The 24641-nt window shown below is 43.8% G+C and overlaps 1 protein-coding gene across 2 annotated transcripts in view; it reads right to left on the bottom strand.

Annotated features, from left to right (window-relative positions):
* BCAT1 (branched chain amino acid transaminase 1) overlaps positions 1-24641 on the bottom strand; it is a 119106-nt gene that overhangs the window by 37349 nt on the left and 57116 nt on the right. For both annotated transcript variants that reach the window (XM_030213861.1, XM_030213859.1), the window contains exons 5-6: positions 9187-9306; positions 4424-4587 (exon numbers count right to left, since the gene is read on the bottom strand). In XM_030213861.1, the coding sequence (XP_030069721.1) occupies positions 4424-4587; positions 9187-9306 (284 nt within the window). The remainder of the gene's footprint in view (positions 1-4423; positions 4588-9186; positions 9307-24641) is intronic.

Below are 24641 nucleotides of genomic sequence, written 5' to 3' on the forward strand. Positions count from 1 at the left end.
CGCATTGATGATCTGGAACGTGCAGGACGTCAGGAGGACTCACAGAAACAGAATCCAGATCAGCGAACGCGCTGGACACAGAGACCGGCGCTGAAGGTGACCGGCTGGCAGGTGTTTGGGACCCCTGCCAGCAAAGGTACCTGACGGTGGCGGGGGAGGATTGGCGGCAGTAGGAGGGGGGGTTGAAAGGCACGGGGGAGGGTCGTCGTCGCCAGGGGGGGGGGCTAAAATGTGCCCCCTTCACCCGAAGTCTGGCTATGCCCCTGCACCACACTCAGAGTGACAGTTGATGTCATAACTCCAAAGAGAGGCTAACTGAGGACATTATCATCCCGAATTTATAGATTTAAACTCCTGCTAAAATGTTGTATCAAAAGCCTTTATTTGGAGCACTATTTAACATATAAACTATTATGGAAGATCATAACTGCTTGTTTGCAATCATAGTACAAAAAAAAAATACAAATAGTAGCCTCCCCCCCCCCCCCCCCCCCGGACTACCTTACAATCCCTGGTGGTTTTAAAATGTAGTTAGGGCAGGAGTAATGCCCCAGTCATGGCCGTCTTTATCGGAGCAGAGCTGGAATGGAAAGGAATAACTGGGGATTGCTCCTGCCCCAATTATAACCCTAGACCACAAGTTGGGGGAAGGTGCTCGTGGGGAGCAACTCCTGTTTGGAGGAAAGGAAGGGAGACAAACAGGACAAAGCACAAATTATCTGCTTCCACTGAAAACACATGCTCATTTCTGGCCAAAACCAAAAATATGGCTGAAAATTAAAATAATCCCAATATTGACTGGATAAATGCTACATTAGGAAACACTAGGGAGGTAAAATTCTTAGATGTGATGAATAGCTGCTTCTTGGAGCAACTGGTCCAACAACCGACAACAGGGGGAGCTATTTTTGATCTAGTCCTCAGTGGAATGCAGGGCATGTTACGAGAAGTAACAGAGTTGGATCTGCTGGGAACAGTGATTATAACGATCAAATCTGAGCTGATATCTGGATTGAAGTCACTAAAGAAATCTATTGTAGCAGCATTTAATTTTTTAAAGGGCAACTATGACAAAATGAGGAAATGGTTAAAAAGAAGCTAAAAAGCTCAGCCAACAAAGGTTGAGACTTTAAATCAGGTGTAGATGTTCATTAAAAATACCATTATGGAAACCCAGACCAGATGTATTCCACGTATTAACAAAGGTGGAAAGAAGGGCAAATGACAGCCAGCATGGTTAAAAGGTGAAGTGGAAAAGAGCCTCCTTCAAAAATGAAAAAAGGTTACAGCTGAAGAAAATAAGAAGTAACATAAGCGCGGTCAAGCTATATACAAAGCACTGATCATGAAGGATAAAAGAGAATATGAAGAAAAACTAGCCACAGAGACAATAACTCACAGTAACACCTTTTGCAGATACATCAGAAGCAGAAAACCTGTGAGGGAATTTTTGGAACCATTAGATCATGAAGAAGCAAAAGGGGCACTCATGGAGAAAAAGACCATAGAGGAAAGATTCAATTAATCTTTATAGAAGAAGATGTAATAGATCTACCTGTACCAGAAATGGTATAGGTAGATCTATTACATTCAATGAGTCTTTATGGAAGAAGATGTAACAGATCTACCTCAAGGGCAATGATGCGGAGGAACAAAGAAATCTCAGAGAACCTGGAAAATGTACTGAGCTAAAAAGACAAGTTAAAGAGTGATAAATCTCCTGAACCTGATGGTATACACCCAAAATATACTGAGCTAAATATACAAGTTAAAGAGTGATAAATCTCCTGGACCGGATGGTATACACCCCAGGGTACTGAAAGGGAAGGGAAGTGACGAGGTGAGCCTGCCTGCTGCTTTTACTGCCGGTTTGCCGCAACTTCGGGTAAATTAAAGATTTCAAAGCAGGGAGCACGGGTGCACGAATGGAAGGGAGCGGGCAGGTGAGCCGGACCTCACAAAAAAGGTGCCAGTATGCCGAACCAGCGTGTACCGGCACAAAAAAAAGTACTGCATATTTATAAATGATCTGGAAAACGGAGCCAGAAGTGAGGTGATTAAATTCACAGATGACACAAAACTAAGTTGTAAAAATGCTTGCGGATTGTGAAAAATTGCAGGAAGACCTTAGGAAACTTGAAGACTGATCATCCAAATGGCAGATGAAATTTAATATGGACAAATGCAAAGTGATGTATATTGGAAAGAATAATCCAAATCATAGTTACCTGATGCTGGGGTACACTTAGGAGTCAGCACTCAAGAAAAAGATCTAGGTGTCATTCTATAGAATACGCTGAATCTTCTGCCCATTGTGCAGCCACAATCAAAAAAAGCCAACAGGATGCTAAGAATTATTAGGAAAGGGATGCAAAATAAGACGAAAAATATTATAGTGCTTCTGTATCGCTCCATGGTGCGACCTCACTTTGAGTATTGCATTCAATTCTGGTTACCATATCTTAAAAAAGATATAGCAGAATTAGAAAAGGTTCAAAGAAGGGCAACCAAAATGATAAAGAGAATGGAATCCTACCATATGAGGAAAGGCTAAAGAGGTTAGGGCTCTTCAGCTTTGAAAAAAGACAACTGAGGGGGGATATGATTCAGATCTAAAAAATCCTGAGTGATGTAGAACAGGTAAAAGTGAATTGATTTTTCACTGTTTCAAAAAGTACAAAGACTAGGGGATACACAATGAACTTACATGGAAATACTTTTAAAACAAATAAGTGGAAATATTATTTCACACAAAGAATAGTTAAGCTCTGGAACTCGCTGCCAGAAGATAAGCTCTTCCGAGCAGGGACCGTCCTTAATTGTTAATTTGTACAGCGCTGCGTAACCCTAGTAGCGCTCTAGAAATGTTAAGTAGTAGTAGTAGTAGTAGTGGTAATGTGGTTAACGTATCTGGGTTTAATAAATGGTTTGGACAAGTTCCTGGATGAATAGTTCATAATCCACTATTGAGACAGACATGGGGGAAGCCACTGCTTGCCCTGGGTTTGGCAGCATGGAATGTTGCTTCTATTTGGGTTTCTGCCAGGTACTTGTGACCTGGATTGGCCACTGCTGGAAGCAGGATACTAGTCTACATAGACCATTGGTCTGACCCAGTATGACAATTCTTATGTTATGTTCTTATATTGTGGGGACTGTATTCTTTTATTTGTTTGTTAACTGCTACAAATTCTTTTGGAGAGCAAGCGGTATACAAAACAATCATAGAATAGACTCTGGCTCCAGAGGCAGAGCTCAAAAGAATGTCTGAAAGACAAGGCCATCACATAGGTCAGCAACTTGGAAAACACTCTGTTTTGGGTAATTCCCCAAATAACTTAAATGTGCAGAACAGTGTTTTATATGCTCAATTGTAAACACCTTAAAGTAGGCATTAGGATAACATAGCACCTAATTTTTAAATGACATATGCTGCGTGTTCCAAGGAACAGAGAATGAGCGGAGTGGGGGTGTGGTTGACACTTATCCACAAGTACTGATACCTGCTGGCACATACACACACAAAGTTCCTCCTCCTTCAAGCAAATGTAAGTTTGTGTGGCAGTTTTATGCAGGGTCAACCCCACCACCAAGCGGATTAAGTGTCTGCTTAGGGTTGCACAAATTTGGGGGCAGAACTGCCATGGCAGTCAACAGTAACCCTTACACAAAATGAGAGCAGCTGGCACAAGGCTTTGAGCAGAAGCAAGTGTTTAAGGCCTGCTGCACCAGGCAAGGGGCAGAGTACCAACAGGCCTTGAGCATGTACCTCTGCTTAAGGCCCTAGGTTGGACACTCTCACTTTGCTTACAGGCTTTAATTATGCAGTGCAGTGGCATGCTTGATAATTAGGATGTTAGGGAAGGGGAGACGCTATACCCTGAGGGTGGGGGGAGTAGGTAAAGGAAGGAAAGATGCTGGTTATCTAAAGTGGAGTTAGGCAGTGGAAGAAGATATGCTGGACTACAGAGGGGTTTGGAAGAGGAGATGCTAGACGTTCAGTGGGCTAGGGAAGGGGAGAGGTTGAACAAAGAGGGGAAATGCAGGACAGAAGGGGAGATGCTAAACATCTTGGAGAAGGCATATGGAAGGGAAGGGGAAATGCTGGACACAAAGGGGGTAGGGAAGAGAAGGGAAGGGAGAGGAAGGTAAGATGATGGACATGGTGGGCGGAAATGGCCTTTAGCTGCCTTGGGGGAGTGCACTACTGAAGGGTCATCTAAAACATTGGGCTGACCTTGGGTTTTGGCAGTTTATTAAATAGGTATAATATGTGCACATGTATGCCTTCAAATCTAGGCAGCTCATTATAAAATTATTCTCTGAGTTAGCAAATCTGCATTAGGAACTCAATGCATGAGACTGTCCGCCTTCCCTTTAACATACGGGCATGTAACAAAGGCAGGAAAAAAGTATCACTTACGCTCCCATTTTGAAGTCACCAGTTCCTCCTCTCCATGCTCTTACAAATTTTGGATTAGCCCAAAGTGAGACTGGATTAAAGGTGCCACTTGAAAAATAAGGGCCCACAGGGCTTAAAATTACATAAAGTAAGGCTTTGGATGGCTTCTTTACTCCAAGAGATGGCTGTATACAAAGCAAAAACAAAAGCAATGTTATTAGTTTACTAGTAATTAACCTCGAGCTTTTAAACACAGATGGGAAGAGCAATTTCCAAAAGATACTTACCAAGGTAAATGGGCAATTTAAAATTTGGCTACTCTGTGGGCTTGTAAAAGTACGCATGTACTTTTACCTGCACTAGCAAAAAAAAAAAACATTTCCTGGGCAGAGTGGAGGTTAGGTAGAGATTTCCCAAATCAAGGGGTCCTTTTACTAAGGAGCACTAATGAATTTAGCGCACACTAATGCTTAGTGTACACAAAATGCCACAAACCTGCTTAAGCGGGTTTTTAGGTGTCATATACTGAATCTATCCCTATATGTGGAAGGCAGTCTGGCTGTGCAGTAAACAGGCTTCAGTATATTTTGGTTTAAGAAATATAGAGTTCTTTTTAAAAAAATTTGATTTTTGTTATATTTGTACCCCACGCTTTCCCACTCATGGCAGGCTCAATGCGGCTTACATATTGTATACAGGTACTTATTTGTACCTGGGGCAATGGAGGGTTAAGTGTCTTGCCCAGAGTCACAAGGAGCTGCCTGTGCCTGAATTGGGAATTGAACTCAGTTCCTCAGGACCAAAGTCCACCACCCTAACCACTAGGCCACTCCTCCAAATTCCATACTTGGTCCGGCTGTTCTATGAAGGCTCAGTGTTCAGCATGCTATCACAATGCTATTATAGGATTGACACTCAGCACACAACACTGGCATGCCTAACTGGAGGCACCCTGTTATAGAATTGCCTCCATTAAGTACAAAATCTCAGCAGTAAAGTAGGGAGTGCTCCAGGCATTTTTTGGAAGACAGTTAAGCCACTTATTTTAAGTTTATTTAAAATATACAAAACGTATAGCCCACTTCTTTTTGTTACACAGCAGATAATTAACACACTAAATTATACTCACCCAACCCCTCATCTTATTTAACAGTCCATATCCAATCCCCTCATCCCCTTACCTTAAAAATTAGTCTTATGTAGGTTAATGATCACTACCATGTGTGAATGGCGCACAAAGCAGTTAACTACACAATTATCATGGTAAATATAAATTTGTATCTGTGTAACCAGGAACATGCAAGCCCCTGAGTGCAATAACGCAGAAGATGGTCCCTAAGTTGGGCACTAACCAATCCCCAAACATCCCATTATCAAATCTCTTCATCTCCTAACCTGCCTCCCAAATCTCCATCCTTCAGAACCCTCCTGGCATTCAAAGTTCCAACCCCTGCCTCCCAAATCTCCCCCTATGGATTACTGGTGGGGGCAGTTGGCAGCAATGAGCCCCAGTCACTCCTGCTCCATTGATCAACAGACTCAAAATGATGCTGCTCAATCCCTAATAGTAGTCTGGTGGTACTATCACTAGGAGTTAAGCTACCAACATCCTTATTTTGCAGCTTGACCTTAGTGACACCATTTTGAACCCAGTGACCAATGGGACCAGAGTGACTGTGGATGGCTTCTATCTTCTCTACCACTTCCCCACTAGTGACAAGGGAAACCTCCAGTAAGTATAAGGGAGGTTCTGGAGAGTGAAGGGATGGAATTTTAATTGCAGAGGGGATTCTTAGGGGGATACAAGTTCTGAGTGCTGGGGAGGTGTTGGGGTGGAAGGTCCAAGTGCAGCTACCAGTTCCTTTAAAGAGGTTCCCTGGAAGCATCAGATCACATGTTAGTGGCCTGATGGTCCTGAGGAGGAAACATAAGGCCAGCTAAAACCTGGCGTCATTTTCCCACAAAGAACACAATTTGTGAAGTTCAACCCAGGCTGGATTATGCTATTTTAATAATAATGGGGAGCATCTCATTAATATTTAGTTCATGCTGTGGTAAACTAACATGCATTCAAGGCAAATAATGATACAATTTAAATGGCAAAAACTGTGCATTATTCCCTTAACTACCCCTCTTAAAACTTTTCACATTTCTATTTTTTCTATTTCAGACAAATATATTTTTATACATTTTCAACTGTAGTGAAAAAGCATATAAAAGGCATTTGGGTCTTTGGGAGATATGATTAATATGTAATATCCACTAGCCATTGTCAAGATATGTGATACTAGCATTTAGCTACATTGACATGTATTGTGTATATATATGAATGCCCTGGTTCTGGTGGTCTAAATAATGGATGTATGTTGATCATGTTCGTTTTGAGAAGATTTATATTTCTGGTGATTTTTCTATTAAATAATATGTGTAATTTAACCATCAGATGGACAGTAGTTCAGCATAACAAAAATAGCTTGATTTGTAACCTTTTCACACAACAGACAAATGATTGATTGATTTAACCACTTTCCGCTCTTAACTATGACTCTGCATACTAATCAATGCTTCACCCCCCCCCCCCCCCCTCTCTCTCGGGCGTGACATGGGTGGTATTACGTGATGAAGATTTATTGCTGATAACGGAGAGCAAAAAAATGTCCTGGGGACAGAAGGAAAAATGCCAGAATTAGACCTGCTCTAAAAGCATCTAGGGTAAAGTTAAACCTGTCTTTAGATCCATCTGTCATTTTGCCAATTTGAGAGTGGAAAGGTGAAAGTGGTCAGTTGTAAGAAAAAGTAGAGAGCTGCTGAGTGTTTTATTACCTTTGTGTGTTTACCCCAGTCTGAACCTTCAGATTTTCTGCCTTGTCTCCTCTGTGTCTCACCTCCTCAACTCCTTGCCCACACCTGCTAGCCACCCCCATCCCCCCATCTACATCTATCCTTTTATCTGTATCCTGCTCGCTTCCCTCACCAAATCCTCACTGTTCCCAAATCTCTACACCTCCCACTCTACATCCCTACCTGCTTGTCCTCTATCTCTGTCCACTCCCAGTTTGTCACTGTGCTCTGCGCTGCGGCTGGTGGTGTAAGACCAAGTGCTTAGTGCTACAGCTATGTATTTCTGGATTGTTTGTTGGTGGTGAGAAAGTGAATGTTTTGGGCAGCTGGTGTGTGTCTCATGACTGTGTGCAGAAGGTGGAGGTGTGCATGATAGTGTTTCTGGAGTCAGCGGGTTGCACCTGTTATAGTGGAACACCTGCACAGCAATTATGGATGCAGTGACTGCTTTGGTGGCTCACGCCTTGCTGGAGGTGGATGAGCATTTGGAGGGGAGGCCCAGGAGGAGATATCCCTATCATGTGAGCAATCAGCATGTTACATTTGTTAGCCCTACTTAGAATTCCATGATTCTTTTTTACTCAAAAATCAAAAATACTGAAGAGCAAAAATATAATATGAAACCGATACTGCTTAATTTGCCCTCAACATTAACCGAGGAAATTACCTATAAATCACTTATTAAAGAAAGGAAACCTCAACTGCCAGGGACGCCTACAAAGAAGGTCTTCCCTTAAGCGGCTTTTATCACGGGTTTCATCAATCCTCTGAAACAAGCCACAATAGAAAACAACTCCAACTAGAAGAAAAAAAAACTACTGTAGCCAAAAAACAGGAGAATTTTAACAAAAAACACACTAGGATAATATTCCACAAGATTAATGTCATATCAAAATGCTGAAAAAATACAAATGCTACATGTGCACAGAAGAAAATACTACTTTGCTTATCCACCCGGGTGGTCACTGTAACGCATGAATTTCTGCAAAAGTATCCATCCAGGTTAACACCAAAAGTAGATCAACTGTAGCACAGTCAGCCCACAATAAGTATGTGCTAACACTTAATGCAGTTTAATAAAAAGGGCCCCTATATGTCCTTACGTCCTTTACAAATTAGCCTCTGCAAAAGCTCCCGCACAAAGCCAGGGCCGCCAAGGGGGGAGAGGCATAATTCCCTGGGCCTCCAAGAGGGACCCGGTGCTGGGGTCTCTTTCTCTCTCCTGCTCCTGATGGGAGTCGGGTGATCGTGTCCCAACAGGAGCAGGAAAGAGAAAACTCCGGGGCCAGGCCACCCTTGGAAGCTGGGGAGGACCTAGAGGAAAAGACACAACAGGCTGCTTTTCACAGTCTGCCGCTTTACCTTCCTCTGTGGCTGCTTTTCCCCTCAGGCTGCACATGTGCGACCTGAGAGAAAAAGCAGCCGCAGGGGAAGGCCACACAGCAGAAGGAAGAAGAACAGCACTAGAGGGACAAACTCTTCTGCTGGCGGGGCTTTGGGATCTCCGCCAGCCAAGGTACTTAGGGCGGGCAGCAGCAGCGATCGGGCAGGGTGGGGCAGCGGTGGCAACGATGATCCTGGGGGGGGCCACCATGATGATGATCCTTGGGGGGGGCACCAGTGACCTTGCCTCGGCTCAGTCTCTCAGTAGCCCTGCACAAAGCTATATCTGCTCCAAAACAGGAGTAATTTGACCACCTAAGTTTGTGAGGATGCATGCGTATCTCAAGTTCACCCAACTCTGCCCAGAGAATACCTACTTATATACCATGTAACAGTACACACTATGAATCTGTAGCACATACTTTTATATGTATATATTCCCATGCAATTATATAAGCATTGATCTCTGTGTGTAAAATTATCACCTTAATAATGAAGGGTGATGAAAAACTGGAACAAAGTCTACAAATAGCATGATGCAAGACAAAAGGTTCACTCACCTCCATCCCAATGAAAGTGGGGCGGATATACAGACTGGCAGATGTAGAATAAGGCACCCACTCCTTCTCCAGTTCCACCAGCTTATGAATACATAGTAGAAATTCCTCTTTGTCGAAAGCCTTAAGAAAAAGGAAAAACGAGCAAAATTACAAAATTCTGAGAATGCTCTATCAGAGGAGGTAGAAGTGATTCTTTCAATTCCAATGGCTTTCAAATCATCCAGAACTTCCAAGTTGTGCTGTTTTGTTTTTTAATATTCTTCAAAGTTCACACTTGCGTGTACATGTTCATTAATATAGTTTGATAGCCGAGAAATGTTAGCATGTATGTTAACCAGTGGTGTGCTGGTAAATTTTTAACAGGCTCTCTCCCTGGTCCACCTCTGCGCCCCCCCCCCCCCCCCCCCTCAAATTGTAGAGCTGGCTATACCCAGGGAGAGAGCTGGGGGGGGGGGGTTCATGCATTACTCTCTACGGGAATTTTTTTTAATGCTCCCAGGTTCCAATCTAATTCATGTTTAATGTGGGATAAAATGACATAAATAAGTAAATAAATAGATAGATAGAAACTCTGAACGTTGAGAACCTGATTCCCATAACATGATGTCTGATTTAGAAGTCCATTACCAGGAGAAAAAGAAATCTCTGCACCAGTAACAGGGTTAAATCGCATAAATAAGTAACTAAATAAATAAATAGATAGATAGAAACTCTGAATGTTGAGCACCTGATCCTTATAATATGACATCTGTTTTAATGGCCCTTTACCAGAAGAAAAAAGATCTCTGCACAAATATAATACATGCTAGGGTGTCCCTATAACCAGCCCCTCTAAATGATATTACTATACTTCCTCTGACCTCTGTGTACATCTGTATGCTGCAAAAGCTGCCATGCTTAAAAATATAAGCCAGATTGAATTGAAATGCTACCAACAATAAAGAACGACAACATGGATGCAGCACCCGATTCTTATAACATAATATCTGTTTTAGTGGCCCTTTACCAAGAGAAAAAAATCTCTACACAAATATAACACATGCAAGAGGGTGTCCCTATAACCAGCCCCTCCAAATGATACACTGAGTACGATTTATAAGAAACTACTACTACCTCTATGTACATCCGTATGCTGCACAAGCTGGCATGTTTGAAAATATAAGTGAGATTAAATTAAAATGCTACCAACAATAAAGAACGACAATGTAGATGCAGCAGCTCATAAGCTTGTTTGATTTTGTTTTGGTTTTAACGGCGAAGACTGCTGCGCGGGAAAGGGAAACAGACTAACCTAAATAGCTTCAACTTTTTTTTTTACTTCATGCTGTCTCTGTCCTCATCCAAACCCAGCATCATCTCCCTCTCGCTCCTCTGCAAGTCCTACCTCTCTCAGCTTCCATTCCCTCTCTGGCCATTCTTCAAACCTTACTCTTCCAGCAGTTCTAATGGTAACACGCTGCTTGGTCAACCTGGAGCCTTGTCTCTGTCAAGTACTGCCCCACTGATGCAACTTCCTGCTTAAGCGTGGATGGGATCTGGCAGAGAAAAGGCTCCAGGTTGGTCAGGCAGTGGTGAAGGGAGGATGATGAACCTAAGGGATGACATGATGAGGTAGGAAGCTGAGATATGCTGGGGGTTCATGGGCGGGTGGGGGCTGGGGGAGGAGGGAGAGAGGAGGAGAAAAAAAACCCCAGATGTTTGTGTGCTCGCTGTCTGACTCCATCAACAATCGGCTCACAAAAATCAGTAAAATTGAACAACCGGCTCATGCGAGCCAGTGCGAGCCAGCTCCAGCACACCACTGATGTTAACCCTATTTAGCTTGCACTCAAAATAACATCAAGGCCATCTTCCCAAATCAGCGTTTGTAGCCGATTTGTGCATGCAACTTAATTGCTTAATAAGCCAATTAGTGCTAATAGTTGACTTTTTAACAAGCAATTATTGGTGCTAATTGAAATCAATTAGGTAAAATTTAGGTGCGTACATCCTATGTCCCAGAAAAAGAGATGCGGCGATGGGAGGGTCATGGGCAGTTCCGGGCACAGCATGAGCATGGATTCATTACATGTACAATTGGGGCAATGCTCCTAAATTTAGGTACCGGCATTTGTACCATGTTTTCATTGGTGCAAATGGACACACCTAGATTTAGGCACAAATTCTGCGCATAAGTGGTATTCTATAAACCATGCCTAACTTAAAGCGTGGCTTATAGAATAGCACTTTTTTCAGCACCGATTTTTTTAGGCGCCATATATAGAATTCACCCTCTTATGTACATTAAACCAGATAAAGAAGACATCAGCACACACCTATACATAAATAAGGGCCAAATGTGTTTAGCATTCTTCCAACTCAAGCAAACTTTCACGGTACATCTGGCCTTTTCTCTGGATAATTCTGAGGATAAAACTTAACTGGGTTGCATAAAACTATTTAAACTAGAATAGAATAAGACTTTTATTCTGCATCATGTTTGTTTGTACAGCAAGTCATAATCTCCATTAGTAGACACTCAGGGCCCGATGCACAAAAGTCCCCGGAAAGAACCATTCACTATTTCCACCACAGTAAAATTTATTGTGGTGGAAATAGCAAGTGATTCTCAAAACAAATTGCATGCAAATGAGCTGCATGGACTTCTGTGGATACCGTGGATGTGCGCCACAATATAGATGCTGCAGCTTTTCTTTGTTCCACAACTTCCTCACAATACTGTTACATGCAGGACACGTACACAAACACACACATGCAAACACAGCAGACTGCTCCTTCGTGAAGCTATAGTCATGCCATGGCTGCTCCAGACCTCCCGTAAAACATTTTTGGTAAAGGTAAGCGGGCCTTTCTGTGCATCGCTCAGAAATGGCTGTGCATCCCTCAGAATGCACATTTACATCTTAATTAGCTCATTGTAATATCTTAGCATATGATTAACGCTGGCTGCTACGGTGAAAGGAAAAGGGCTTACAGAACCCCTTTGTGTATTACTTGCTGTGTATGCTAAACTAGCTACAACTGGTCAAAATCACAAGTTGCTACCCCAGTAAGTTTGTGCATTGAGGCCCTAGCAACAAATGCACAGGCAAATTAATTATAATACCAACATATAAATCCAGCGTTGGACGTTTTGAAAACGTCCAGAAATCAAGTAGTGAAAATGACTATTTTCAAACCAGAAAAATGTCTACCTTTTTTCTTTAAACATGGCCATTTTTCTAGACGGTGTTGTGCTTAGTGCATCTATCTTTTTGGACCATTTTCAAAACAAAAATATCCAAGTGAAAAACACAAAAAATCAAGCCATTGGGAGGTAGGAGATGCCAGCTTTTCTAGTAGACTGGCCATACAGGCATCCCAACAGAGAAGTGGGGCACCCTAGGGGAACCAATGGACTTCACATAAAAGGTCCCAGGTACACATCTCACCATTATCTCCTTTTATTTTATGGTAAGCCCTTCAAAACCCATGAAAAACCTACTGTACCCAACTATACACCACTACAATAGCCCTTATGGCTGCAGGAGTCACCTATATGTGGGTACAGTAGATTTTGGGGGGGCTGAAACTTTCCATCACGTGTAATAGTTAGAGTGGATTATAGCCTCGGTCACCTTCTCTACAGTGCACTGCACCGACCACTAGGCTATTCCAGGGACCTACTTGCTGCTCTAATCAGACTAGCCATAACATCTGAAGCTGTCATAGAGGCTGGTATGTACTGTTTCATTTACATCTTTGCGAGGTGGGAAGGGGGCAGTGACCACTGAAGGAGTAAGGGGGTGTCATTCCTTTATTCCCTCCAGTGGTCATCTGGTCGGGCACTTTTTTGTGATTTATTCATTTTTGTTTTGTTCTATTATGGCAGAAAAACGTGCAAGTGTTAGGAATGCCCAGATCCCACCCTTAACGCCCCCTTCTGATTTGAAAACACCTTTGATGGACTTCACAGAAAAATGTCTAAAAATTGGTTTTGAAAACACCAAATTGAACTTTTTGTGACAAAAAAAGTCAAAATGCTGATTTATGCAACGTTTTGGACATTTTTCTCTTTTGAAAATGAGCCCCTTAGTTGCCTATGTAACTTTGTAAGTCTATGCACTTTGAATAAGCCTCCAGACCTCATAAAATGAATAACTTAAAACATCAAGACAAGAGCATAAAATCAAATCAACAACATAAAACATGAAGTCAATGAGGTACAAAGGAGGTGAAAGACTGAGCTTAATTATCTGGTGGTGGCAGCAGTGCTATGGTACATGTGGCAGGAGGTGTGTAGAAACAGAAGATAATGGAGTACCCCTAAACCACACGCTTGCAAAGCTATATGTCCAACAATAGTGCACACATTAGAGGTATAACTAGAAGGGCTTCAGGGAGCCTTCAAGAGACTAGGATCCTAGAAGGCCCTTCCTGATGGTTTTTCAATAAAATTCTACCAGGCTTTTCAAGAACCACTTGCAACCAGCCCATCTGAGTTTTATCAGGAATTATTAAAATCTGGAGAAGTCATAGGATCCTTTGTTGAAGTTTCCATAATGGTGCTAGAACAACCTAGGACAGATCCCAATATATGCACTTGATCGGTATAGATGCAAAAATCTTGCTAAGGTGTTAGCACGTTGGCTACAAAACTTTTTTTTAGGTAAATTAATCCATAAGGACCAGACTGGTTTTATGGCAGGTAGGAATCCTACAAATCAGCCATGAACTTAAAAGCGCTTTGGGAGTGGCCAAGGGAGTGTCTGCTTTAAGAGCAAAATAAGTCTGAGATTGAAGGTGCTTTTAAGTTCATGGCTGATTAAAAGTTGGTAAAGAAGATTGAATTCAGTTTGCTGTATGAATAATTGGCAAAAGGAAGTTATTGGATATCAGTACGCTACTTCAGCCTTCCCAATATTTTACCCACTACAGAATCAGCAATTAGAGATACTTGGGAGCAAGGAAAGACAGTGGTTTGTTTGGCCCCTCCAAACAAAAATGTGTTCTGCTGCTTCTGAACACGAGGAACCCAACAAGGCTGTCTCTGGTCACCCTTACAGTTCAATCTGGCATTGCAAACCATTGGCCATTGCTATTAGGACAGATAACGAATCAGAGGGTTTCTCTGGGTTTTATAGAACAGAAACTGTCTCCATATGCAGATGACATTTTAATAACTACTATTAATTCCATCCCAATACTATTGGAGGACTTGACCATTTTTTCTATAAAATAGTAGGGACATACCAGGAACTTACAGATCAGTAAGCCTGAAGTCACTGCCAGGCAAAAGAATAAAATTATGGAACACATAAATAAACATGGTTTAATGGGACAGAGCCAGCATGGATTCAGCCAAGGGATGTCTTGCCTCACCAATTTGCTTCGTATCTTTGAAGGCGTGAATAAACATGTCGATAAAGTTGAGCTGGTTGATGTAGTGTAACTAGATTTTAAGAATTCTTTTAACAAAGTTCCTCATGAGAGACTCCTGAGAAAATTAAAGACCCATAGGATAGGTGGCAATGTTCTGTTGTGGATTAGGAATTGGTTATTGGACAGAAAACAGAGGGTAGGGTTAAATGGCCGTTTCTCTCAATGGAGAAGGGTGAAAAGTGGAGTGTCCCAGAGATCTGTACTGGGATTGGGACCATGCTATTTAACATGTATGAATGATCTAGAAATCGGAACAAGTGAGGTGATTAAATTTGCAGATGACACAAAACTATTCAAGGTTGTAAAAACACATACAGACTGTGAAAAATTGCAGGAAGACCTTAGGATATTGGAAGACTGGGCGACCAAATGGCAGATGAAATTTAATGTGGACAAATGCAAAGTGATGCACATTGGGAATGTCAGGTTCTCAGGTTCAGAGCCCGCGGGGAGCAAACGTGAGCCCTTGGGCTGCTGACGAGGAGCGACAGCAGCAGGCAAAACCCACCAACCAACACTGGGCTAGCACATCGGCACAGGCAAGGACTGCAGGTGCCGTCCAGCGAGCCGGAACACACGGACTGGAACCCCCTGGACTGGAGGACACCGGACTGGTCCACATTGGACTGGAACACACCGGGCTGGGACACACTGGACCGGAATACACTGGACTGGAGTACACCAAACTGGTCCGCACTGCTTCACCTGCACTTAGCCACTGTCCCCCAGGAGTTGAGCCCCTGGGTTCAAATGGCTGGCAGGACTTACCGGATACAGGACAACACAGGGGCTGGGATACTAGAACAAGCTTGACAGTACCAGGACCAGGAATGAGACTAGGACTGAGGGACCACCTCAGACCCTGGAATACCACGCAAGCTTGCACAAACCAGGAACACAGGGCCAAGACAAGACGTAAGTGCTCCCAAGCACCAAAAGGAAAGGCAGGGAAACCCAGCAACTCAGAAGTGTTCCTAAGCCAGGGCCATGCCTAGGGTCTCTGGCGCCCCCCTGCAGACCATCAGTTGCCCTCCCCCCTGTGAAAATGATTTTGCCGGGCCAGCAACTTTTGTTTCTTTGTCTTGTACTTTATGATACTTTTGTTAACTTCATTGCATGCTATGATTTTTGGTTTTGCAACTCCGATTCTTTGGGAGAAGAGCAGGAGATTAAAAAAAAAAAGTTCAAACAGTAATAATCAGAACAGAAAAGGTTTTTGATGCCTCTGACAGGCCAGCTGAGTTCTGTAAAGTCTTGCACGTCAGTCCCCCGCCCCCCCTTTTCTCCCCCTAATTGTTTGCAAATTATTGCAGGCTCACGGTGGCCAAGGGGTCAGAGCAGAGGCAGAGTCTCTCTGAGATCACACAACGCTCCGGTCTCGGCGCCGAAATAAACAGAATCTCCTGAAAGGTCATTTCGTAAGACTCTCTCACTCCAACTGCCAACAGAAACTCCGATCATTTCTCAGCTAGTGAACAAATTTTCTTTTAAATTTACCTCCGTGGCAGCGCAGCGTCAGTGAAGGAGGCGGTGCTCCCAGTCCCGACGTCTCTAGCCTTCCCTTCGCTCAGTGTCCCGCCTTCTTCTGACGTCATATGCCGCCTCCTTCATTGATGCTGCGCTGCCACAGAGGTAAATTTAAAAGGAAAAAAAAGGAAATGGATCTTGGTGGGGAGAAGAGGGCGGGCAGTTGGGACATGGGAGCAGGAGGGCGAGGTAAGCATGGTGCGGTGGTGCCCCCCAGAGGACGGCGCCCCCCTGCGGTGCTTACCCCGCTTACCGTGTTGGCACGGCCCTGTCCTAAGCAGTCCACTAACAGAAGTACTCCTAAGCACTAAACTAACAGGGGTGCTCCTAGGCACCAAACTAACAAAAGCATTCCTAAGCACCAAACTAACAGAAGTGCTCCTAAGTACTATACTAACAGAAGTACTCCTAAGCACTAAACTAACAGGGGTGTTCCTAAGCACCAAGCTACAGCTGTGCTCCACAGCACTAAACTAACAAAGGGGAAGCAGGTGAGCCACAAGGAGAAAGTAGGGAAGCTAAACACATAAACTAACAAAGATGCTCCTAAGCACCAAGCTACAGCAGTGCTCCACAGCACTAAACTAACAACAATGCTCCTAAGCACCAAGCTACAGCAGTGCTCCACAGCACTAAACTAACAAAAGTGCTCCTAAGCACTCCACTAACAGCAATGCTCCTAAGCACTAAATTAATCAGGAGTGCTCCTAAGCACTCCACTAACAGAAGTGCTTCTAACAGCACCAAAACCAGAAGTACTTCTAACAGTACCAAAAGGGAAAGCAGGGGAGCCACAAGGAAAAAGCAGGGAAGCTAAACACATAAGTCAAAAGTGCACACTGCATCAACACTAACCTGGACCTAAAGCAAAACGTTGCAAAGGCAAAAGCAGCAAGTTCCCAGGTGGCTAATAAGCTCCTCACAGCTGAGCTCAGCTGCAGCAATCACAAGGCAACTACGGGTGAGGCTAGCTGCCAAACTTCCACCCAAGACTGGAAGGCTAAAATATCTGGACCGGAATAAAAAGAGTCTGGAAAGTCTATGGCAGCCACCGTTTCTGGCCACCAGAGGGCGAGAGGAGCATAACCCAAGGGAAAAAAAAGTCAAATAATCCAAATCATAAGATCCATCTTGGGGGTCAGCACCCAAGAAAAAGAGGTGTCAGTGTAGAAAATACGCTGAAATCTTCTGCCCATTGTGTGGCGGCAGCCAAAAAGCAAACTGGATACCGGCAACTATTAAGAAAGGGATGGTAAATAAGACCTGGATTACTATAATGCCTCTGTATCACTCCATGGTGCAACCTCACCTTGAATATTGTGTTTAGCTCTAGTCGCCATATCTCAAAAAAGATATAGCAGAATTAGAAAAAGTTCAAAGAATTGTAGCCAAACTGACAAAGGGAAAAGAACTCCTCTCATATGAGGAAAGAAAGGCTACAGAGGTTAGGGCTCTTCAGCTTGGAAAAGAGACAGCTGAGGGGACATATGCTTGAGGTCTACAAAGTACTAAGTAGTGTAGAAAATAGAAGTGAATCAATTTTTCACTCTTTCAAAAAGTACAAAGACTAGGGGGACACTCAATGAAGTTACATGGAAATACTTTTAAAACAATAAGTGGAAATATTTTTCACTCAAATAGTTAAGCTCTGGAACTAGTTGCCAGAGAATGTGGTAACAGCGGTTAGCATACCTGGGTTTAAAAAAGGTTTGGACAAATTCCTGGAGGAAAAGTCCATAGTCTGCTATTGAGACAGATATGGGAAAGTCACTGCCTGTCCTGGAATTGGTAGCATGGAATGTTAATATTATTTGGGTTTCTGCCAAGTACTTGTGACCTGCATTGGCCACTATTGGAAACAGGATACTGGGTAGATGGACCATTGGTATGAACCAGTATGGCTATTCTTATATTCTTACATTATCTGGCTATAAAGTGAACTGGAACAAAATGGAGGTATTGTCACTCAGGACCAAGGTATTCGGTTTTATTTTTATGCAGAAGACATCTTACAGGCTCCAGATGTTGCCCTCCTCCAGCACTGTTTGAATTTGATTGCAACTTGGCTTCAGAGTCATTTTCTGAATTGCACCAAGTCAACTGCATGTTGGCTAACAGGCAGTCCAGAACACCCCTCTTTGAATCTTCATTTATTTGACTCAAATATAACACCAATTACTTCATTTAGATGTCTAAGTGTGATTATTGATTCTGAGTTATCTTTTGCCCAACATATGTCAAGTGTGGTTAAGGCGAGTTTTTTTGACATTAAGACAATTGCCTGCTGCTCATTATTATTTCTCTTTTGATACTTTACATGTGTTGCTCCATGCTTTATTATAAGATAATTATTGTAATGTTATTTATGCAGTATTCCCAAATTAGAGGCTCAAATGCCTACAGAAATTACAAAATTCCGCTGCATGTTTTTTTGTTTCGTGGGAGCCCCTTTGATTGGGTGAGCGCTTTGCTAGCCTGTTTATATTAGTTGCCGATAATATATTGCTATCAATTTAAAATTTTTGTTAACTTATTGTGCTTGGCTATTTCTCCTCGCTTGTTATCCTTTATCAGCCTTCACATACATTACGTCTTCTGCATGAAAATCGTATTGTACTTCCCTCTCCAGCTCTTGCATGGCTGGATACTACCAGATACAGTCCCTTCTTTTTTTGGCTCCATTGTTAAAGAACTGGTTACCAAAGAATTTTTGTGCTGAAGAATCCTTGTTTAGATTCAAGGCATTACTGAAGGCCCATTATTTTCAGCTGGCATTTGTACATAAGTACATAAGTAATGCCACACTGGGGAAAGACCAAGGGTCCATCGAGCCCAGCATCCTGTCCATGACAGCGGCCAATCCAGGCCAAGGGCACCTGGCGAGCTTCCCAAACGTACAAACATTCTATACATGTTATTCCTGGAATTGCGGATTTTTCCCAAGTCCATTTAGTAGTGGTTTATGGACTTGTCCTTTAGGAAACCGTCTAACCCCTTTTTAAACTCTGCCAAGCTAACCGCCTTCACCACGTTCTCCGGCAACGAATTCCTGAGTTTAATTATGCGTTAGGTGAAGAAACATTTTCTCCAATTTGTTTTAAATTTACTACACTGTAGTTTCATTGCATGCCCCATAGTCCTAGTATTTTTGGAAAGCGTGAACAGACGCTTCACATCCACCTGTTCCACTCCACTCATTATTTTATATACCTCTATCATGCCTCCCCTCAGCTGTCTCTTCTCCAAGCTGAAAAGCCCTAGCCTCCTTAGTCTTTCTTCATAGGGAAGTCGTCCCATCCCTGCTATTATTTTAGTTGCCCTTCGCTACACCTTTTCCAATTCTACTATATCTTTCTTGAGATGCGGCGACCAGAATTGAACACAATATTCAAGGTGCGGTCGAACCATGGAGCAAAACAACGGCATTATAACATACTCACACCTGTCTTCCGTACCTTTCCTAATAATACCCAACATTCTATTCGCTTTCCTAGCCGCAGCAGCACACTGAGCAGAAGGTTTCAGTGTATTAACGACGACAACACCCAGATCCCTTTCTTGGTCCGTAACTCCTAACGTGGAACCTTGCATGCATCACCTTGCACTTGCTCACATTAAACGTCATCTGCCATTTAGCCGCCCAGTCTCCCAGTCTCGTAAGGTCCTTCTGTAATTTTTCACAATCCTGTCGCGAGTTCACGACTTTGAATAACTTGGTGCCATCAGCAAATTTAATTACATCGCTAGTTACTCCCATCTCTAAATCATTTATAAATATATTAAAAAGCAGCGGTCCTAACACAGACCCCTGAGGAACCCCACTAACTACCCTTCTCCATTGTGAATACTGCCCATTTAACCCCACTCTCTGTTTCCTATCCTTCAACCAGTTTTTAATCCACAATAGGACTTTTCCTCCTATCCCATGACCCTCCAATTTCCTCTGTAGCCTTTCATGAGGTACCTTGTCAAACGCCTTTTGAAAATCCAGATACACAATATCAACCGGCTCCCCTTTGTCCACATATTTGTTTACTCCTTCAAAGAATTGAAGTAAATTGGTCAGGCAAGATTTCCCCACACAAAAGCCGTGCTGACTCGGTCTCAGTAATCCATGTCCTCGGATGTGCTCTGTAATTTTGTTTTTAATAATAGCCTCTACCATTTTCCCCAGCACCGACGTCAGACTCACCAGTCTATAATTTCCCGGATCTCCCCTGGAACCTTTTTTTAAAAATGGGCGTTACATTGGCCAATGATCCATCTAGCCCTGTATCCTGTTTCCAACAGTGGCCAAGCCAGGTCACATGTACCTGGCAGAAACCCAAATTGTGGCAACATTCCATGCTACCAATCCCAGGGCAAGCAGTTGTTTCCCCATGCCTGTATGGCTTGTATGGTCTGAGTCCCGCATATAGCAATCCAGTTTAGGATGGGCTGGAGAGAGCTTTGACGGAAATTCCAATAATTTGGAACGTGAGGACAGTGCCGGGCAGACATTTACGGTCTTTGTTCCACAAATGACAAGATGGATTTGGATAGGTTGGAGCAGGCTTTGACAGCAACTCCAGTAGTTGGAACATAAGGACAGAGCCGGGCAGACTTCTATGATCTATGTCTCAGAAACACTAAAGAAAGACCATGATCAAGTCTATATCACATTCACTGTTGATTTAAATCTGTTGGGCAGACTGGATGGACCATTCAGGTCTTCATCTGCCATCACTTACTATGTTACTATGAGGGGCATTTTTGAAAGGGACGTCCAAGTTGCGATTTGGACGTCCTTGCAAAACGGCGAAACAAGATGGACGTCCATTTTTCATTTTGAAACTACCATCAGAGATGTCCAAAGCCTTAAATTTGGCCATCCCTAGATTTGGACATCCCTGGACATGGACGTTTCTGACTTTCGGCGATTTTCAAAACCAAAGACGTCCATGTCAAAACCGGCCAAATGCAAGCCATTTGGTCATGGGAGGAGCCGGCATTTGTAATGCACTGGTCCCCCTGACATGCCAGGACACCAACCGGGCACCCTAGGGGGCACTGCAGTGGACTTCATAAAATGCTCCCAGGTACTTAGCTCCCTTACCTTGTGTACTGAGCCCCCCAACTCCCCCCCCCCAAAACCCACTACCCACAACTGTACACCACTACCATAGTCCTTATGGGTGAAGGGGGGCACCTAGATGTGGGTGCAGTGGGTTTGTGGTGGGTTTTGGAGAGCTCGCTGTTTCCTACACAAACTTAACAGGTGTGGGGGGGGGGGGGTTCGGTCCGCCTGTCTGAAGTGCACTGCACCCACTAAAACTGCTCCAGGGACCTGCATGTGCTGTCATGGACCTGAGTATGACATCTGAGGCTGTCATAGAGGCTGGCACGACATATTTTTAAAGATGTTTTTGAGGATGGGAGGGGGTTAGTGACCACTGGGGGATTAACGGGAGGTCATCCCCGATTCCTTCCGGTGGTCATCTGGTCATTTCAGGCAACATTTTGTGCCTTAGTCATAATAAAAACACATCTGGGTGAAAATGTCCAAGTGTTCATCAGGGACGTCCTTGTTTTTTTCGATTATGGGTCAAGGACGTCCAATTGTTAGGCACGCCCAAGTCCCGCCTTCGCTATGCCTCTGATACGCCCCCTTGAACTTTGGCTGTCCTTGCAACGGACTGCAGTTGGAGACGTCCAAAATCGGGTTTCGATTATATCGATTTGGACGTCCCTGGGAGAAGCACATCCATCTTCCGATTTATGTCGAAAGATGGATGTCCTTCTCTTTCGAAAATGAGCCCATATGTTAACTAGTAGGCAGTCTGTCTGTGATCGCACAGCATCACTGCTGTGATCAGTCATCAAAAACTTTCTTAAGCAAAAAGGTTTTGAGTGCTGCCCTGAATTTCAGAAAAGACGTTCAGTTCACAAGTCCAACGGTATAGAGTTCCAGAGAAGGAGCGCTACACAAAAGAATGCACATTCATGAATAGAGTCAAGATTAGCAGTGTGAACAGGAGGGACATAGAGTTGTCAGTCATGTAATGAATGGAGGACTCTTGGGGGGAGTGTGTTGAATGATAAGTAATGCCAGATAAGAGGGCGATCCTGTGTAGTGTGCTTTATGGGCAATGGTGAGAATTTTATACTTGGCGTGAAATTGGAGGGTAACAAATGCTGTTGCTTCAGAAGTGAGGTGACATGATCATGCCTTTGAGTGAAACATAAGGTTCTCACTGCCATATTCTGAAGTTGATGGAGAAAATTAATGGAAAGCTGTCACGCTCACCACCATGCCCAGACCCCGCTCGGCTCACCTCGTGGCTCTCGGGTGGGCCGGTCCGCCACTGGTCAAGCTGAGGTCAGGAATGTCAAGTCCACACCAGGAAGGGGCTCCACCAGGCAGTCAACACTGCACTACACAAGTGGGCTTGCAGACAGCTGATGCACCAGATGACGCCATGGCTGGCATCTTGAAGACCAGCGTCCCTCCATCCAAGAGATGCCTTCGTTTCTCTCATCTGTGAAGAAACTCCTGTCAGGCCCAGCCCAGCTTTTGCCATGCTAGCTCAGCATCAGCCAAGCCTGCTTACCTTCAGCTACGCCAGCCCACCTTCTGCCAAGCCTGCTCAGCTTCAGCTAAGCCAGCCCAGCATTATCCAAGCCAGCTCAACTTTAGCTAAGCCAGTCCAGCTTCTGTCAAGCAAGCTCAGCATCAGCCAAGCCTGCTCAGCTCCAGCCACACCAGCTCAGCTCCAGCCAAGCCAACTCAGCTCCAGCTAAGCCAGCTCAGCTCCAGCCACACATCAGTCAAGCTTGCCCAGCTTCAGCCAAACTGCCCAGTTTTGGCCATGACAGCTCCACCTCCAGCCTTCCCAGATTGCCTCCAGTGGGTTGGTGACTCATTTGCCGCCATCTGGGACCTGGCCCATGGTCCAAGGTCTCACCACCAAGTTAGTAACAGAAGCCTGGTGTAGATAGTGTTACAATAATCAAACCGAGGGGGAATCAGTCCATAAAGTAAAGTCTTATGAAAAGCTACATCCAGAGAGTCACGAACCCAGCGACACTGTCTTAGTGCCCAGAAACATTTCTTTACCTTTGAAGATATCTGACTGACAGACCAGGAGAGGCTCTTAGCCATTTATATCACTTGTGCAGGACTATCTGGGTATATTCAGCAGCACTTAACCATACAGTGCCATTGAATATACCCCCTAACCACTTATGACAAAACCGGCCACTTTGTAGGTAGTCCAGGGGTAGAGTTAGGGCAAAGCAGAAACTTAGCTGGTTAGTAACCACATAAAGTTAGGACAGCAAAACAGCTGCCCTAACTTTATGTGGCAAGTTAACTGGATACAACTCTGAATATTGACTGGTGCCAGTTAACTTCTGGGTTGGCAGATATTCAGTGCTGAGGGCTGTGCATGCCCTGGCATTGAATATCCAGGGTTAAGCCAGACCATGGCTAGAAGTAGCTTGTAAGCCAGTCACAACCATGGGCTGAATACTGGGTCCTATGTTTTCAGGTCATGCAGGCTAAATATAGTTTATAGTACTATTATTACAGTGATATGAAAAAGTCCCCCCCCTCACACACCCTTAGTTTCTCCTATTATTGAATACTAGTAAAAAAAGGCCCGTTTCTGACACAAATGAAACGGGCGCTAGCAAGGTTTTCCTCGGAGTGTGTATGTTTGAGAGAGTGTATATGAGAGTGACTGTGTGTGAGAGAGAGAATGAATGTGCGAGTGTGTGTGTGTGAGAGAGAGAGAGAGTGAGTCTGGGTGCGAGTGTGTCTGTGAGAGAGAAAGTGTGTGTGAGAGAATGAGAATGTGTGCAAGTGCGTATGTGAGACACAGAGTGTGTTTCACACAGATACAGTGTGTGCGAGAGAGAGAGAGTGTGTGTGTGAGACACAGACTCTCTGTGAGACTGAGTGTATGAGACCAAGAGAGTGTGTGAGTGACCACGTGACACATAGAGAGTCAATGTGATACAGTGTGAGACATAGAGTGTGTGAGAGACAGTGTGTGACTGTGAGAGAGTGTGTGTGAGAGAGAGAGAGTGTGTGTGTGACAGAGATACCTCCCCCCCTCTCTGGTGTCAGGCCCCCCCCCTCTCTCTCTGGTGTCTGAGCGTTACTGTGCAAGACGCTGAGCTCTGGCTGTGCTTCAAGGAACTGACCAATCCTATTTAATAGAATGCACCTCCAACATTCTGAAGCCGAAAAACCTCGTGTGGTTGGTCACTTCTGCTTGTGACGAACCCGGAAGTATGTGATGTCAATTCAGGAGATGGATACAGAGAGCAGGAATGCCTCAGCCATGCAGTCAGCTTCAGAATGTTGGAGGTGCGTTTTATTATATAGGATACATCTCACTGAATAGATTCTGAGCTTTAAACTTAGGTACAAAACTTTGATTGTGAGCCCACTAGGGACAAATTATCTGCATATAATATATGTAAACCACTTTGGTTGTACCCACAGAAAGGTGGTATATCAA

The sequence above is a fragment of the Microcaecilia unicolor genome, chromosome 9, assembly GCF_901765095.1.
Source record: "Microcaecilia unicolor chromosome 9, aMicUni1.1, whole genome shotgun sequence".
NCBI classification, from domain to species: domain Eukaryota; kingdom Metazoa; phylum Chordata; class Amphibia; order Gymnophiona; family Siphonopidae; genus Microcaecilia; species Microcaecilia unicolor.